General features: G+C 44.6%; 1 protein-coding gene across 6 annotated transcripts in view; it reads left to right on the top strand.

Annotated features, from left to right (window-relative positions):
- sorbs3 (sorbin and SH3 domain containing 3) overlaps positions 1 to 12,200 on the top strand; it is a 47,086-nt gene extending 34,886 nt beyond the window's left edge. For 4 of the 6 annotated variants that reach the window (XM_046350701.1, XM_046350704.1, XM_046350702.1 and 1 more), the window contains 14 exons: positions 261 to 296; positions 397 to 478; positions 1,021 to 1,135; positions 3,428 to 3,568; positions 3,785 to 3,895; positions 4,670 to 4,728; positions 6,799 to 6,887; positions 7,625 to 7,683; positions 8,004 to 8,050; positions 8,301 to 8,415; positions 8,504 to 8,629; positions 9,150 to 9,736; positions 9,876 to 9,982; positions 10,526 to 12,200. In XM_046350701.1, coding sequence (XP_046206657.1) covers positions 261 to 296; positions 397 to 478; positions 1,021 to 1,135; positions 3,428 to 3,568; positions 3,785 to 3,895; positions 4,670 to 4,728; positions 6,799 to 6,887; positions 7,625 to 7,683; positions 8,004 to 8,050; positions 8,301 to 8,415; positions 8,504 to 8,629; positions 9,150 to 9,736; positions 9,876 to 9,982; positions 10,526 to 10,587 — 1,736 coding nt within the window. In that variant the 3' untranslated portion in view covers positions 10,588 to 12,200. The remainder of the gene's footprint in view (positions 1 to 260; positions 297 to 396; positions 479 to 1,020; positions 1,136 to 3,427; positions 3,569 to 3,784; positions 3,896 to 4,669; positions 4,729 to 6,798; positions 6,888 to 7,624; positions 7,684 to 8,003; positions 8,051 to 8,300; positions 8,416 to 8,503; positions 8,630 to 9,149; positions 9,737 to 9,875; positions 9,983 to 10,525) is intronic. The other 2 variants (XR_006838903.1, XM_046350703.1) reach the window with 2 other exon arrangements.
- Positions 12,201 to 16,661: the final 4,461 nt, after the last annotated feature.

Here is a 16,661-nt window from a genome sequence, read left to right as displayed (position 1 = left end):
TGGAGCAGTGGAAACGTGTTCTCTGGAGTGATGAATCACACTTCACCATCTGGCAGTCCGACGGACAAATCTGGGTTTGACGGATGTCAGGGGAACGGCCCGAATGCATAGTGCCAACTGTAAAGTTTGGTGGAGGAGGAATAATGGTCTGGGGCTGTTTTTCATGGTTCAGGCTAGGCCCCTTAGTTGGGGTGAGTGTACTATTTATGATTAATGTTCTCTAAATCCCTCTAACTCTGCTATCTTTACCCATTTGTTAGAAACTGATGAGGATTCTGAGCGATGGTCTGCTGAACGTGAGTAAAGTGGAAATAACCTAGCCATGTTTTGGGGTGTAACTTATCTACTCTGTCAGATGGCCAGTCTTTGCTAACACTAATTTTTACTGATCCTCAGGGAGCCGGGCCCTTGCTGCTGACTCAGCCGGTGGGCAGCAGACTCAGACCCATATGGACAATTACGGAGCCCTCCCTGACTGGTGAGACTGGGAGAGACTGATGGGACTGAATAGGACTGGGAGATTCCACGTTCAACCTCCTCATTTAAACCAACAGTAGAGCTCATGTTGAGAATGTTAGAATGTATTTGTTTCTGTTACTGTATAACCATGACCAAGTTCACAGCATATCAGAAGCATGTGGTCAGTCATTGTGAAACACCCAGTTCGTGCCACTTCAGTCAACATGGTAATTGGGTGAATGGTATAAGTGTGAATTCCAAACCCCGACCCAAGACAAGGAGTGTGGGGAGAGACAAAAACAAGTGCCAGGTAGACCCGTTTGGATCTGTTCCTACAGGCATTGACAATGAAACCATGATTAAGTTGTGTTGTGTTGTGTTGTGTGTGTGTGTGTGTGTGTGTGTGTGTGTGTGTGTGTGTGTGTGTGTGTGTGTGTGTGTGTGTGTGTGTGTGTGTGTGTGTGTGTGTGTGTGTGTGTGCGTGCGTGCGTGCGTGCGTGCGTGCGTGCATGTGCGTGCATGTGTGTTCGTGCATGCATGTTGTTGGGGATTGTGTTTCAGGAGTGAGCTGGGGGTTGAAGATAAGCTTTCAGACCGATGGGGGGAGCCACCACAACCCAGGAGCATATTTGACTTTGAACCTGGACAGAGCACCACCTCAGAGGTCCACAGCCAGGTTAGGCCTTACCCTCCTTTACCAGGGTGCTTAACATTTAGCAATACCACACATTTTAATATAGGTGGTACTTGGATTGAAAATATTTGTTTGTATTTAAAGGTTGCACTGTGGCAAATAATTCCTGATTTTAAAGCAACGTGTTTTTCATTGAGGTTTTCAAAAGATTTGTGGCTGAGCTTCAGAACTATTTTTGAGAGTTTTTCTTTGTACTGTATTTGTTAGTGTGGAGTGGGCTGCCTACAATAGCTGCTCGTGGTGGCAAACACCCCACCCTTTCTTATTAGGATTAGTTTGTGTCAATACCCTGGAATGCTTCTCAGCTAAAAGCATCTCACGCCAGGTAATCAGGAAGTTGTTAATGCGATCATTGCTACAATGGCAAACCCACACCAGCTGTGTTCCGGCCTTCTTCTTAATTTCGAGATCATAATTTGTAGAACAAATAATAGAACATGAAGACAGTGTTTGTTAAACATGAACTGCCATAAACTACTGGATGGTCAACAGTGTATGTATTGCTGTCTCTGATGCATGTGTTCCCTTGGAAATGTATCTAACATTTCTGCCCTTACTAAAATGAGTAAGTGACTCGGAACTACCCATGAGTGTGTGTGTGTGTGTGTGTGTGTGTGTGTGTGCGTGCGTGCGTGCGTGCGCGCGCGTGTGTGTGTGTGTGTGTGTGTGCGTGAGGCCCTTTGAATACTGTATGTCTGTTAAAATACTCTGAGTGATTTAGAGAGGAGTGTGTTTGTCTCTGGGCTGACGTTTTGAATGGCTCTTGTCGCCAAGCCCCCAGATCTGGTGCAAATTGAGCCTGGTGTCTCACAGCGGGAAGAAAAAAAATACAGGGCCCAGGCGTCTTGTGATACTGATTATGCCTGTTAACCTCTTGTGGTGCGTAATGTTTCACAGTATGGAGGCATATTTCATTTACTCTGAGGGTCATCACCAGGCTTGCTCTAGAATAGGTAGAAGTTGTCCCTCACCAACTGATACAGGGTCAGATGTGTTTAATACCCCTAATGGTTAAAGATTGGAGGTATTGTAATATGATCCTAGATCTGTGGTTAGGTACAGCTTCTACCTCCAGCAACTCCTCTCCTCAGTTCAGGCCAGCCTGTGTACAGAGAATCACACAACTACAGAGGACAGACCAAATCAAGTGCTGAACTCCTGAGTAGTGATATCATTGCCTGTGATTGTAGTGATGACTACTGACTGAGAGAATACTTTGGCTTTCACAGGAACTCACTCTGCCAAGGTATTTCAAGGAACATGAAAAAGGGTTTGGGAGTTGATGGTTTCTTAAGTTTATACCCTTTTAAAGTAGTGTAGCAATTATTTCTAGTGTAAGGTACTGGAACATATGTCTTCTTAAAGGCCCAGTGCAGTCAAAATCCAGTTTGTCTGTGTTTTGCATTGGCTGATGACACTGAATTTTTGGGGGAAAAAATGTGATCTCTGTTATTTCCTGATAGTTGCTGGTTGACAATACAATCTACACAGGACCTTCTAATCAGCAGGTTTAGGCTGGAGTTTCTGGCTTGCCTGGTAAATTGGTAAATAAACCAATAACAAAGACAGTTCCAAACCTGCCAATAACAGGTAGTTTCTAGTTTTCATTCCCCACTCCCAGACAGTCCAAGCAAAATGATTGCTTGAGAAATATATTTTTGTCAATTTTATTGGAAAACTAGTATGGTAAGGTATTTAAAAACCCATTGCAGTCAATAATGTGATTTTCCTGTGTTTTATATATATTTCCACACTTTAAGGTTGGAATAATACTGTGAAATTGTGAAAATAATGATAATGTATTTTTAGTGTAAGAGCTGTTTGAAAAGACCACCTGAAATTTCAGCCTGTTTCCGTTGAGGTTTTGGCCTGCCTAGTGACATGGACCTTTAATTGTTACCCCAAAATGATTTGATATTGATATAAAAATGTCTGCATTGAGCCTTTAATGAGAGAATGAGTTCGGGTTTCATCTGACTGTTGAATTATTTATGTGGATGTAGAGTTAATGAAGTGAATCAGATTGACTGACTATAAAGTAGTCTACAGGAACGCACTTCTGTGTTTGGCTGGATTACATAAAAAACACAGGTTTTGTATGTATCCCAAACTATGATCATGCTTTACTGTAAATCAAACTGCGGGGTTTTTTAAGTGGGAAAACTTGAACAATTGGTGGCTGACTAAATACTTTTTTGCCCCACTGTATATGACCAACTCTCAGGTCTCCCTGTCTGACTGTGTGCTCAGAGTCTATATGTTTGTGTTTCCCAGCCTCAGAGTCAGCCAGCCCAGAAGCCCCAGCAGCCTCCCATACAGCTGGCCCAGCAGCCTCCGATACAGCTGGCCCAGCACAGACCCACAGAGAAACCCTGGTCCCCCATAGAGAAGCCGTCTAAGCCATCCGCTTTCGAGGTGAGTGCTCACAGTGATATGATAGTTGTCATAACCTCCACCAGGATGGCCAAAGGCAGTGATTGTTTTAATGAGCTAGCAAAGAAAAAGGAAAAGTTAGCATGGACAGATTGAATCATGCCAGGAGCATGAAAGTATGGGGCCACCATGAGTTACTGTATTTAGTTGGATATTTGATTGATTGATTCCTTCCAACCACCATGCTGCGTTGACCAGGAGTCTCTGCTCTCTGAGCTGAGCTGTTTTGAGGCTGAGTTGGACTCGGACATCCAGGGCCTGGAGAGGAGGCTTTCCCAGAAGAAGCAGACGCGGCGAGGCCGGGGTGAGGTACTGAGGCCCCCCTTGTGACTCTGCTGAAGCAACCCTCCTCCCTGCTACCCTGCCTGTAACCCTCTCCTCACTCTCACACTCCTCTAGAAATACACTGAGAGGAGGTCAGGTTGCTTGCATGGATAATGTCAATACCATACCTCCCTGTTATCTCCCCATCTCCCCCTCCTGTGAGGACTGTTTGAAAGACAGACAGGCCTGCATGCCAACCCCGACACTGCCCTGTGACCCTGCTACCCCCAGGACCTGCCTGCCTTGCACTTGGATGTGTCTGCCTCAAATCACACGCCTACAAATCTAAACCCCCCACAAATCTAAACCCCCCACAAATCTAAACCCCCCACAAATCTAAATCTGACTGCAAATCCAACACGCATTTGTTATATTTTCCCCTTGCGCTTTCTGTAGAAAAAGAGGTTCAATTCAATGAAGAACTTAACTGTTTGCAACACTGTATGCCTTGTATGCTTTTAATGCTGAATGGAAGGATTTCATTTCACTCTTCAAAAGTTGATGCTGATTCTCTTCACAACCTTAATTTGCACCTCGTCTAATCAGCTGTATGTGGTTGTATACTGCCAGTCCTCAATCAAAGATGCCACAGAAAGATACTGTTACCAACCTTGTCATTGTATTCAATGGAGTGTAGGACCCAGGGGAGTTCTCTCTCCCTCTGGCTCATTTGGGAGTGGTCACCACCTCTGCTCTGTCTGAGTAGCTGTGAGATTTCCTCCAAAAGAGAACAGCCTTCAATGTGATCTCTGCTTCCAGGGTGCCAGGAATGCTGATCCAGGAACTTCTGCAGGGACAGGGACAACACAGGACAACAGGTGAGTAATGGGACAGCGTTGTTTCATTGTCTGTTGGTGTGATTGTACATACAATGGTTTTATCCCTTCAGTAAAACTATGTCTCAAGTTGTACAGGGTAGGTCATTGGGTGTAGCTGCATCACTTTTCTGATGTTGAGAAATATGTACAGGAATTGTTGTCGATACAGGAAACCGTTATTATACTGTTCATTGTTGTATCCTGCTACTATAGTTGCGTCCCCAAAACCATGTCAACATCAACTGATTCACGCGCCATTATTTAATTTGCTCTGACAAATCTGTTCATGACAGGGGATTTACTCAGCAAATCTTTTAGCCTTTTTTCAAAGCATTGGGGCTTCCTTATCCAGACAATATTTTGTTTTGGACAAAGATCAAATCTGGCAGTTGGTCTCACTGACATGAATTGTGCTTTGTTTTTAGACCATAAAGTTTTTTTTACAACTTTATTGTCCCACAGAGGCTACAGATGCACTATTGACCTGTGTGCATCATTTCTGACTCAATATACCACTTGGGAATGAGTAGAAAATCCACATGTTGTTTCTACAAGATTCATGTATGTCAATGGTATTGAGACTATTGCTTGCGCATTACAGTTGGATGACTGATGCCTCTTCAGTGACTAAGCATTTACAAGTCTGTTTACAACCATTTGGATTGCTGTCGTCTTGATACTAACGGGTGGGACCCACTTCCCCAGGCATGTGTCTGTGCACTGGCAGGTTGGTCATTGAAGAGTCTAGCTAGACTGCGGCTTGATGACCAGTGCAGAGAGATGAAGCAAGTCTAAGCCATGATTCAAATTATTGCAGTCAATGCATTTTTGCAGGCATGTGAAATAACCGCTCGATAGTAACAATGCTGTTTTTTAAAGATAATGCAATTCAAAAGCTTGTGACTTTCTAAAGATATTCTCCAAAATGATCCCAGATTGTGCGGTTAGTGTGCAGCATGAAGCCAGTGTGAACTGCAGAGGGAGGTAACACCAGGACATGCCAGGTTAATGGTTGAGCCCCAGTCTGGCTGGGGGCCACATACCAGACCTCCTCTGAGCCCAACTCCCACGTTCTTAATCCAGTTACACATTTCTTCATCCACTATGGATACATGCACCTGTCCATCACACTACTCTTGCAATAAGTTACAGTCTTTACAGTCGTTGGTTCCCTATCAGTTAGAAATGAGAACTTAGCAAAGTAAAGTTAGTCTTGCTGCCTAGTAGACACTCTTATAGAATACTTAATAGTTGAGCTACATACCTTTTTAACAAATTGAAGTTCAGTTAATTTCTTGCCTACTGTGTAATACATTCTTGGACAGATCTCTCCTAGTTGTTGTTTGCTAAACTGAGCTCATGTGTTTTGGCCAAGCGACCTTCTTCCTACCTCGAGACCTCAGAGTCCGGTTACTGAGCAGGTTGCTAAGGAGATGTAAAATGGAAACATACAACAGTAAGAATATGGCAGGTTTTTACGGCTTCCTGTTGTCCAGGCCTCCTGTTTGGCTGCAGGCAATACAGCCAGCTGCCAGACTCTGACTGGATCAACAGGCAGGTGTGATGCCTTTCTGTGACTGTGTTTATCTGGTTCAGACAGTGGACAGCTGTTTAGCTGATCTAATGCACTTTCTCAGATACATGTTTGTTTAATAATGATACTGATTTGCTCATGCTGCTATGTCTTTTAACTTCACATTTATTGGAGAACCCTGCATGATGTTTCCCTGTCATTTACACACGGTAATAAAGTCAGCGACTGATGATGACTATAAGTTCTCCAAAGGCAGAAGGTCCCCAGAGTAATTTCCTCTCTCTCCTGTCTCCTCTCGCTCAATTTTGTCATCTGTTTCAACTTTGTTTGATCTTTATATGCAGACCAGCAGCTGTGGCCAGAGGCCAAATCTGCATGACAAATGTATATAATACTGCACACAGTACCCTGTCCTTATACAGTGTGGCGCTCCACCATGTTGGCTGTTAATGTTGGGAAACATCTAATTGACTGGAGTTTGTGGGAGCATACAGTCATATAGTAAACCTGTTCTCTTTTCCTGTCATTTTTTCCAGCTCTTTGACTGGAGCAAAGCAACCTCTCCATCCTCCCATTGTCCCCACAACAGCTGTTTCTCAGAGGGCAGACCCTAGTCCCACACATGGTAAGGCTATGTAGGAGTTGATCCTGGATCCAATCCATACATGAAAACCTTTATTCAGAAAGAGTAGTGCTAAGGCTAGGCCACTCAACGTGCAGTCTCTGTAAAATGACCCAGACTAGTAACAGTAGCTTGTGTATAATACTGCTGTGTACTTGAATGCTGTAGTTGGAATTGATTCATTTTAATAGTGACTGTTTAAAATCTAATCTGCGATACTTCCATGGAAAAACAGCCTCTACTAACTGAATACAGTAATTCAATATGGGACTACTGTTGAAGTCTGTGATTCCTTGTCATTTCCTGCAGACTTTCCTGATCTGTCTGAATGAATTTGATATAAAACTGATCTGGATTAGTGAGAGGAGAGGTTTCTTACTTTTAGCATGGAAAGAGCTGTAGTGTCAGGGTGGGGAGGTAGCACAGAAAATGGGGACCGCTGGCCGGAAACCTTGATTATAGATCAGATTTATCCAACTGTTTTTCTTGGGGATGAGTCTGAGAACCAGCCCAAAGGTTTGGCTTCTTTAGAAGAACATATATTGAACTGGAGAGGGTTCATTCAATGTTTACATACCTTCCCACCGACATGATATAATTACTCTTAAAGCATCAAAAGCTGGATTGGGAGGCTATACAATTTCCTGATGAACCTTGTGATTCTGCTCCACTCTTTTGAGCCGTGTCTTGTTTCCTCACTCATCTGTTGCTCTCCACGTCTCCATGCTGTTATACAATAGAACGCCTCTCCCCTGCACCTGAAGTCATGGAGTTCCCACCCAAAAGACAGGAGAAGCAGGTAGATGTCTTTATCCTTCTTGGTGTTGGGATATGCAATTACTATACATACCTGTGTATACTGTACACAATGTGAAAACATTTAGAAAATGTATCTATGCTCTTTGAGGAGTGAGGTTCATCGGAAGGTTTTGGTGCTTTATGTATTGTGGTCTGAAAATAATCTGTATATATGAACATACTGTTTTGTTTTCTTTTAGCTGCCCTGATTAGGATCTTGCTATAACTATCAACAACTGCAAGCTGGAACAGGCCTGTGCCCCTGTGAGAAGCAGACTTTCACATCTCGCCAATAAACTTTTTTTGTGTTTGTTTGTGCAGATGAAAGCAGCAAGAGCCAAGTTCAATTTCCAGGCTCAGTCCCCCAAGTGAGTTATAATTCCTGCTGATCGGCTGCAAACCATTCCCTCTCACATGTCCGTTTAACTGTATTGTCAGTGAAAAGAAACACACTCAATGTAATTATATCACATTTAGGCCAGTCAAACCTAATTTGACCAAACCGGTTTTCTCAGAAAGCCCAATAATGTTAATATCGAGTCAGTAAAGCTGAGCTCTTCAATTAATCTAATGCATGTCCCTCGAGCCACAGTCTGACTTTTATCATCCTCTTCCTAGGGAACTGTCTCTTCAGAAGGGAGACATTGTTTACATCCTCAGGCAGGTAGACGCCAACTGGTTTGAAGGAGAGCATCATGGGAGGGCCGGTATCTTCCCCACAACCTATGTGGAGGTGGGTGTGCATCCAACTAACCTCTTGAGTGTCGATTTATGTGATGCGCTCCACATGTCATTCTGAACCTCACTCATTTCCGCCCCAGATTGTCCCTCCTACAGAGAAGCCCACACCCATCAAGTCTCCCACCATCCAGGTGCTGGATTACGGACAGGCAGTGGCTCTGTTCACCTTCAATGCAGACCTGCCTGTTGAGCTGTCCTTCCGTAAAGTGAGCATCCTACTATGTATTCTATCTTTAACACCCTAATACCTATATTAAATCCTGAAGAAAGCCAGCCTGGAATCAATGCAGGACCTGTTCATGAAAAGGCTGCAAGTAAAAACACAGGGACAGGACAATGACACACCCCCTCCACAGTACTGCAACACATTACTGCCTTTCAGTGTTTTGTTTTTTATCATGTGTTGGTCATTGTTGCGTGTCCTGTCATTGTAAGTCATTGATGATGCATGTTGTGATAAAACCATTTCCCAAATTGGGATTAATAATGTATTACTCATCTTTAGCTTTAGGATGTTGACTGTCCTTTTAGAATATTTTAATCATTCAAAGTATTCCTTCTCTACTGTGTCTCTCTCACACTGCCTGTGTTTCCTTCTTTATGGTTGATACACAGCTGTATTCAGAATTACATAGATAAGTGACAATTACCTGAGGTTTGAATGTATTACGTGAGAGTTATGGTACTTTTGTCATGAACCATGATGTCCCTGCTCCTCTATCTCAGGGCGAGGTGATCAGTGTAACCAGGCGTGTGGATGACAGGTGGTTGGAGGGCAGGGTACCAGGGACTACCAGGAGTGGCATCTTCCCCACCAACTATGTCCAGGTTAACAAGTTGCCCCGCACCAAATCATCCTCTGACGACAACCCAGTTTGCCCCATGTCACCCACGTCCCCAGAGCCAATGAGTCCAGGGCGTCCTCTACACTCACCCTGCTCTCCTTTGACCCGCTCGCCTCGGAGTCTGACCCCCTCCTCCCGCAGCCCTGAACCAGGATTTTCCCCCCTGAAGCCGTCCTCACCCATATCCCATGGGACAGTAGCTTCCCATTCACGTTCATCCCTCCAGCCCTCACTATCTAAAGAAGCACCCAATCACTGGCCACACCCCACTTCTGGGCCTGCCTCCCCCACCCCCCAGAGCAACCACTGGGGAGGAGCACAACCGGCTTTGCACAACTCCATTGGCAGAGCTGATTCACCATCCAATCAGATGTCCCCATCTGCCCACAGGGGAGGAGCAGCCCCGAATAACATCCCCAAAACAAAAACGACCAACAATGCTGGCTCAACAGTAGTGCAACGCCAACCGTGAGTCAAATGTTTTTGCCAATGAAAATGTGATTTTATATAATGTAATTGAGGTACTACTTATCTCATTTTTCACTGCCACAATCTACTCACCTTGCCAAAAATCAAATCCCACACCCTGGCCTGTGCTCTCACTCAGATACAAAGCAGTTTACAACTACAACCCACAGAACAGAGATGAGCTGGAACTGAGAGAGGGGGACATCGTACAAGTGATGGAGAAGTGTGATGATGGCTGGTTTGTAGGTAAGACATTTACACAAGACTTGAAAGGGGCAATCTGCAGTAGCTACATCTATTTTCGGACTTTATAAATGAATGATATGTACCCATTGATTCTTGAAGAATGTAACTTATAAATGCCTCATGAGCTTAGTTCAACTATCATACCCATCAGCACCCAAATATATAAGCTTGTTTCACACAAATGTTTGTAAACAAACACTATATAGCCTTTAAACATGGTTAACTATGTTTATTTCATGGAGGGTCTGTCCTTGCATCCATAGCTCAGTCTATGAATTTTAGAGTGCTTACATTTCTCCAGCCCCGCCCCTCAGCTTTTTAGCGGAATGTGGTGGGGAGGACACTTTGTTATTGTTTCGGCAGCGGATTGCCACTTTTAAATTAAGTCAAATTAAATGCAAGTGTGCCCCCTATCGGGCAGCAAATGATATTACAAGTATTACTTATGTAGTCAGATGAACGGACCAGGGTTGTCTTGGCTCTATGATGTAAAGTAGGAGAGAACAGTCTTTTGGTTTACAATGTGCTCTGCTCTTTCCTTAGGTACGTCAGAAAGGACACATGCCTTTGGGACTTTCCCAGGGAACTATGTCACAGCTGTGTAACCGCTTCACTCTACCTGTCCACTACACAACCACATGGACTGTAGTGGACACATGACTATTAGATCAACCAGCACATCAGATCATTCCAGCAGCCATATGACCAACCCCTTACCCCAACACCCACTGTCACCAACCTGGTTTAGTCAGGTCTGCATGTTCACATCAGCCAGTGACCACAGCTGTTGACCAGTGTGCAGCTAGTCTGGAGGTAGGAACACTGTGTGGTTTGACACCTCACCCCCAGCATGTGGTCCATCACTGAATAGTCTTGGAGTGATTTTCACACACTGCTTGAATGGATATAATGAATGCTGATGATACTGTTCCAGGTACAGTATAAAGAAATAACTTTGTCCTCATTGACTAAAACTCAAATTACATTCCTTCAGTACAGTTCAGCTACTTCTATGGAGTGTTCGGCTTAGCATGCACCTGCTGCACTTTGTCACCCAAGTGCCATCAGACACAAATGCCTGAGAATGTTATGGTCTCTATAACGTAGACAGAATGAATGTTGCCTTTTAAATGTCTTCCTACACTTTGATTTCAGATCAATAAATGCGTCCTGGGTGTGTCCGAGGCTACAATGATGTGCAATGATATGACCGTCCAATATACATGAATGGATCACTTACTTTATTATTTGAAACAATGGCATAAAATATTTGTTGCTTGGTTACAAAATAGTTCTGCTGACTCTCCATTTGTTCAAGATTGTTTGCTCTGCTGCATAGAGTACTAATACAATCAAGGCGACGTCTTCATGTCCTTCAGTGTGTTATTGTTCGCTACTTACATCTTTAATTGATCTCACATGTAATGATTCAGCCAGCCATTTGTGCAGCTTGTATTTCTGTTGGGAACAGAGGTGTTGAGTGTTAGTGGAAGTTGAATGTGATGGTGGAGAAGAGGAATGTTGACGTTAACCCCCAAGTGAATGCAATACAGAATGTCTTGACAGAGCAGAAGTGGAGCTACACCAATTGTATCAATTCAGTGGAACTACTGACATTTTTAGGCCATGACCTAAGGGATAGCAAAGATATGCCATTGCTTCACTTTGGAGCACAGATATTTTCTGAAACGAATCCTGCTTGTCAACTACAACATCAAAACCCACAACGGTGTTCAAACATTTCAAAAAGAAAGGCGTGAACAGTAAAATGGACCAGGAGATTGATTCCTTAGGCTACTGTACATTTGATTTGGTAGCTCAATTCTACTGCAAACTGGGTTTGTGTTACTACTGTTTCTATTAATCTGTCGCTTAATTTTTTAAAACCAATTTGCTTTGACATACAGTATACATTAAAACAGCGAATCGGAGGTCTGCATACAAGTGTAACCAATGGCAAATATAAGTTCAAGTCAATACGAAGCAACTAAACCCCTATCATGATGTTGCCAAATGAAATGTTTCTCTGCTTTGTTCATTAACGGTATTGTCAAAATGCAACATACCTTTTCTAGCCACAACATAAGATTGTACAGGGTTTTAACCATGTCAGATTAAACGTAATATATTTCATTTAATACCAACCAATGTTCTTCAATATCTATGATACACATACATTATGTAATTCAAATAAACCATATAAAGTGATACAACGGTTTTGATGTGTGACTCGAATTGATTCCCGAGCGGTTTAACGTTTGTGAAGTAGCTTAGCCAGTGCTCTCCGACCCTGTTCCCGGAGAGCTACACTCTTGAAGCTGTTCACTCCAACCCCTGTTGTAAGTAACCTGATTCGTTTTATCAACCAGCTAATTATTAGATTCAGCTGCGCTAGATTAGGGTTGGAGTGAAAACCAATAGAACAGTAGCTCTACAGGAACAGGGTTGGAGAGCCCTGAGCTAGGCCTACCTTTAGCCTACCTCTATTTCCTTTATAAATATGAGTTTACAATCTGTTTCTGCTCTCTGAAAAGACAGATTTCCCACAAATGTGTAGGCCTGTTCTAGGATGACTATTTTATTCCAAAGTGTGATCATGAGCACCGAGACAACCATCAGCACACGTGACTATAGCTCGCGCTCCATTTCCTCTTCTTACAAAGTGGTCGTGTTCCCTGCTCAGGGAGTTGCGTGCGTCAACCAATGGATGCCACGTCATCGACAGTGCTACCGGGCACCAGATTGTTATAACATACGATGTGATGAACTGATACCTAAAATTCCTATCAAGGCGTTGTAAGATCTGGCGTGGGTCAGCAATGTCTGATGAAAGAAACACGACCATCACGTGCTTAGCTGATACGTAAAATGCCTATCCAGGTGTTTTTAGATCCGGCATCCACCAGCAATGGCTGAGTGAAGGAACGAGACTGCTATCTCATGTTGCTAAATACAGTTGGACATTATCTAGTTTTTTTGCAGCGTTTATTTCCGTTAATGTGTATGTAGTTGATTTCATGTTGCATTGATTTTGCAATTGCAAATGGCCGTTAAGAAAAGCAAATGCTTGGACGGGGACTCATGTCTGAGCAGACTGCGTTTTGGCAACATATTCATGTCTCAGCCATATCCCCTGTCGCCTAGCTCGTTAGTCCTACAGCAAATTGCTAGATAATTTCCCTGCCAAAATGAATTGGCAGTGTCTGCGGATAAGACTTTTCTGAACCCTTCTTCCACACGGTTTAAGGTCCCGAAGCTTCTGCGCATGTGCGGGACTTTCTACTTTAAACACAGAGTCTCAGTTTCATGGGGATATGCATTTAGATCTTCTTGAGTCATAGTGTTGTTTCAAGTAGCCTACAGTGTTGTTTTGAACATGTGTTATTGGTCACATACACATGGTTAGCAGATGTTATTGTGAGTGTAGTGAAATGCAGTGCAGCAATATCTAACAAGTAATATCTAAAAAATTCCACAACAAATACGTAATACACATTACATAATACACACAAATCTAAGTAAGGAATGGAATAAGAATATATAAATATGTGGATGAGCAATGTCAGAGTGGCATAGGCTAAGATGCAATAGATAGTACAAACTCGGACTTCCGGCGCCGACTGAGATGGCCGCCTCGCTTCACGTTCCTAGGAAACTATGCAGTTTTTTGTTTTTTTACGTGTTATTTCTTACATTAGTACCCCAGGTCATCTTAGGTTTCATTACATACAGTCGAGAAGAACTACTGAATATAAGATCAGCGTCAACTCACCATCAGTACGACCAAGAATATGTTTTCCGCGACGCGGATCCTGTGTTCTGCCTTACAAACAGGACAACGGAATGGATCGCATGCAGCGACCCAAGGAAACGACTCCGAAAAAGAGGGAAACGCGGCGGTGTTCTGGTCAGACTCCGAAAAAGGGCACATCGCGCACCACTTCCCAGTATTCTTCTTGCCAATGTCCAGTCTCTCGACAACAAGGTTGATGAAATCCGAGCAAGGGTGGCATTCCAGAGGGACATCAGAGACTGCAACGTTCTCTGCTTTACGGAGACATGGCTTACTGGGAAAACGCTATCCAGGGCGGTACAGCCAACGGGTTTCTCCACGCATCGCGCCGACAGAAACAAACATCTCTCTGGTAAGAAGAGTGGCGGGGGCGTATGCCTCATGACTAACGGGACATGGTGTGATGAAGGAAACATACAGGAACTCAAATCCTTCTGTTCACCTGATTTAGAATTCCTCACAATCAAATGTAGACCGCATTATCTTCCAAGAGAATTCTCTTCGATTATAATCACAGCCGTATATATCCCCCCCAAGCAGACACATCGATGGCTCTGAACGAACTTTATTTAACTCTTTGCAAACTGGAAAACATTTATCCGGAGGCTGCATTCATTGTAGCTGGGGATTTTAACAAAGCCAATCTGAAAACAAGACTCTCTAAATTTTATCAGCATATCGATTGCGCAACCAGGGGTGGTAAAACCTTGGATCATTGTTACTCTAACTTCCGCGACGCATATAAGGCCCTGCCCCGCCCCCCTTTCGGGAAAGCTGACCACGACTCCATTTTGCTGATCCCTGCCTACAGGCAGAAATTAAAACAAGAGGCTCCCACGCTGAGGTCTGTCCAACGCTGGTCAGACCAAGCTGACTCCACACTCCAAGACTGCTTCCATCACGTGGACTGGGATATGTTTCGTATTGCGTCAGATGGGAATATTGACGAATACACTGATTCGGTGTGCGAGTTCATTAGAACGTGCGTCGAAGATGTCGTTCCCATAGCAACGATAAAAACATTCCCTAACCAGAAACCGTGGATTGATGGCAGCATTCGCGTGAAACTGAAAGCGCGAACCACTGCTTTTAATCAGGGCAAGGTGTCTGGCAACATGACTGAATACAAACAGTGCAGCTATTCCCTCCGTAAGGCTATTAAACAAGCTAAGCGTCAGTACAGAGACAAAGTGGAATCTCAATTCAATGGCTCAGACACAAGAGGCATGTGGCAGGGTCTACAGTCAATCACGGACTACAAGATGAAATCCAGCCCAGTCACGGACCAGGATGTCTTGCTCCCAGGCAGACTAAATAACTTTTTTGCCCGCTTTGAGGACAATACAGTGCCACTGACACGGCCTGCAACGGAAACATGCGGTCTCTCCTTCACTGCAGCCGAGGTGAGTAAGACATTTAAACGTGTTAACCCTCGCAAGGCTGCAGGCCCAGACGGCATCCCCAGCCGCGCCCTCAGAGCATGCGCAGACCAGCTGGCCGGTGTGTTTACGGACATATTCAATCAATCCCTATACCAGTCTGCTGTTCCCACATGCTTCAAGAGGGCCACCATTGTTCCTGTTCCCAAGAAAGCTAAGGTAACTGAGCTAAACGACTACCGCCCCGTAGCACTCACTTCCGTCATCATGAAGTGCTTTGAGAGACTAGTCAAGGACCATATCACCTCCACCCTACCTGACACCCTAGACCCACTCCAATTTGCTTACCGCCCAAATAGGTCCACAGACGATGCAATCTCAACCACACTGCACACTGCCCTAACCCACCTGGACAAGAGGAATACCTATGTGAGAATGCTGTTCATCGACTACAGCTCGGCATTCAACACCATAGTACCCTCCAAGCTCGTCATCAAGCTCGAGACCCTGGGTCTCGACCCCGCCCTGTGCAACTGGGTACTGGACTTCCTGACGGGCCGCCCCCAGGTGGTGAGGGTAGGCAACAACATCTCCTCCCCGCTGATCCTCAACACGGGGCCCCGCAAGGGTGCGTTCTGAGCCCTCTCCTGTACTCCCTGTTCACCCACGACTGCGTGGCCACGCACGCCTCCAACTCAATCATCAAGTTTGCGGACGACACAACAGTGGTAGGCTTGATTACCAACAACGACGAGACGGCCTACAGGGAGGAGGTGAGGGCCCTTGGAGTGTGGTGTCAGGAAAATAACCTCACACTCAACGTCAACAAAACTAAGGAGATGATTGTGGACTTCAGGAAACAGCAGAGGGAACACCCCCTATCCACATCGATGGAACAGTAGTGGAGAGGGTAGCTAGTTTTAAGTTCCTCGGCATACACATCACAGACAAACTGAATTGGTCCACTCACACTGACAGCGTCGTGAAGAAGGCGCAGCAGCGCCTATTCAACCTCAGGAGGCTGAAGAAATTCGGCTTGTCACCAAAAGCACTCACAAACTTCTACAGATGCACAATCGAGAGCATCCTGGCGGGCTGTATCACCGCCTGGTACGGCAACTGCTCCGCCCTCAACCGTAAGGCTCTCCAGAGGGTAGTGAGGACTGCACAACGCATCACCGGGGCAAACTACCTGCCCTCCAGGACACCTACACCACCCGTTGTTACAGGAAGGCCATAAAGATCATCAAGGACATCAACCACCCGAACCACTGCCTGTTCACCCCGCTATCATCCAGAAGGCAAGGTCAGTACAGGTGCATCAAAGCTGGGACCGAGAGACTGAAAAACAGCTTCTATCTCAAGGCCATCAGACTGTTAAATAGCCACCACTAACATTGAGTGGCTGCTGCCAACACACTGTCATTGACACTGACCCAACTCCAGCCATTTTAATAATGGGAATTGATGGGAAATGATGTAAATATATCACTAGCCACTTTAAACA

The sequence above is a fragment of the Oncorhynchus gorbuscha genome, linkage group LG05 (assembly GCF_021184085.1).
Source record: "Oncorhynchus gorbuscha isolate QuinsamMale2020 ecotype Even-year linkage group LG05, OgorEven_v1.0, whole genome shotgun sequence".
Lineage (NCBI taxonomy): Eukaryota > Metazoa > Chordata > Actinopteri > Salmoniformes > Salmonidae > Oncorhynchus > Oncorhynchus gorbuscha.
Note: the sequence above shows the minus strand (reverse complement) of the source record. Positions and strands in the feature narration are given on the sequence as shown.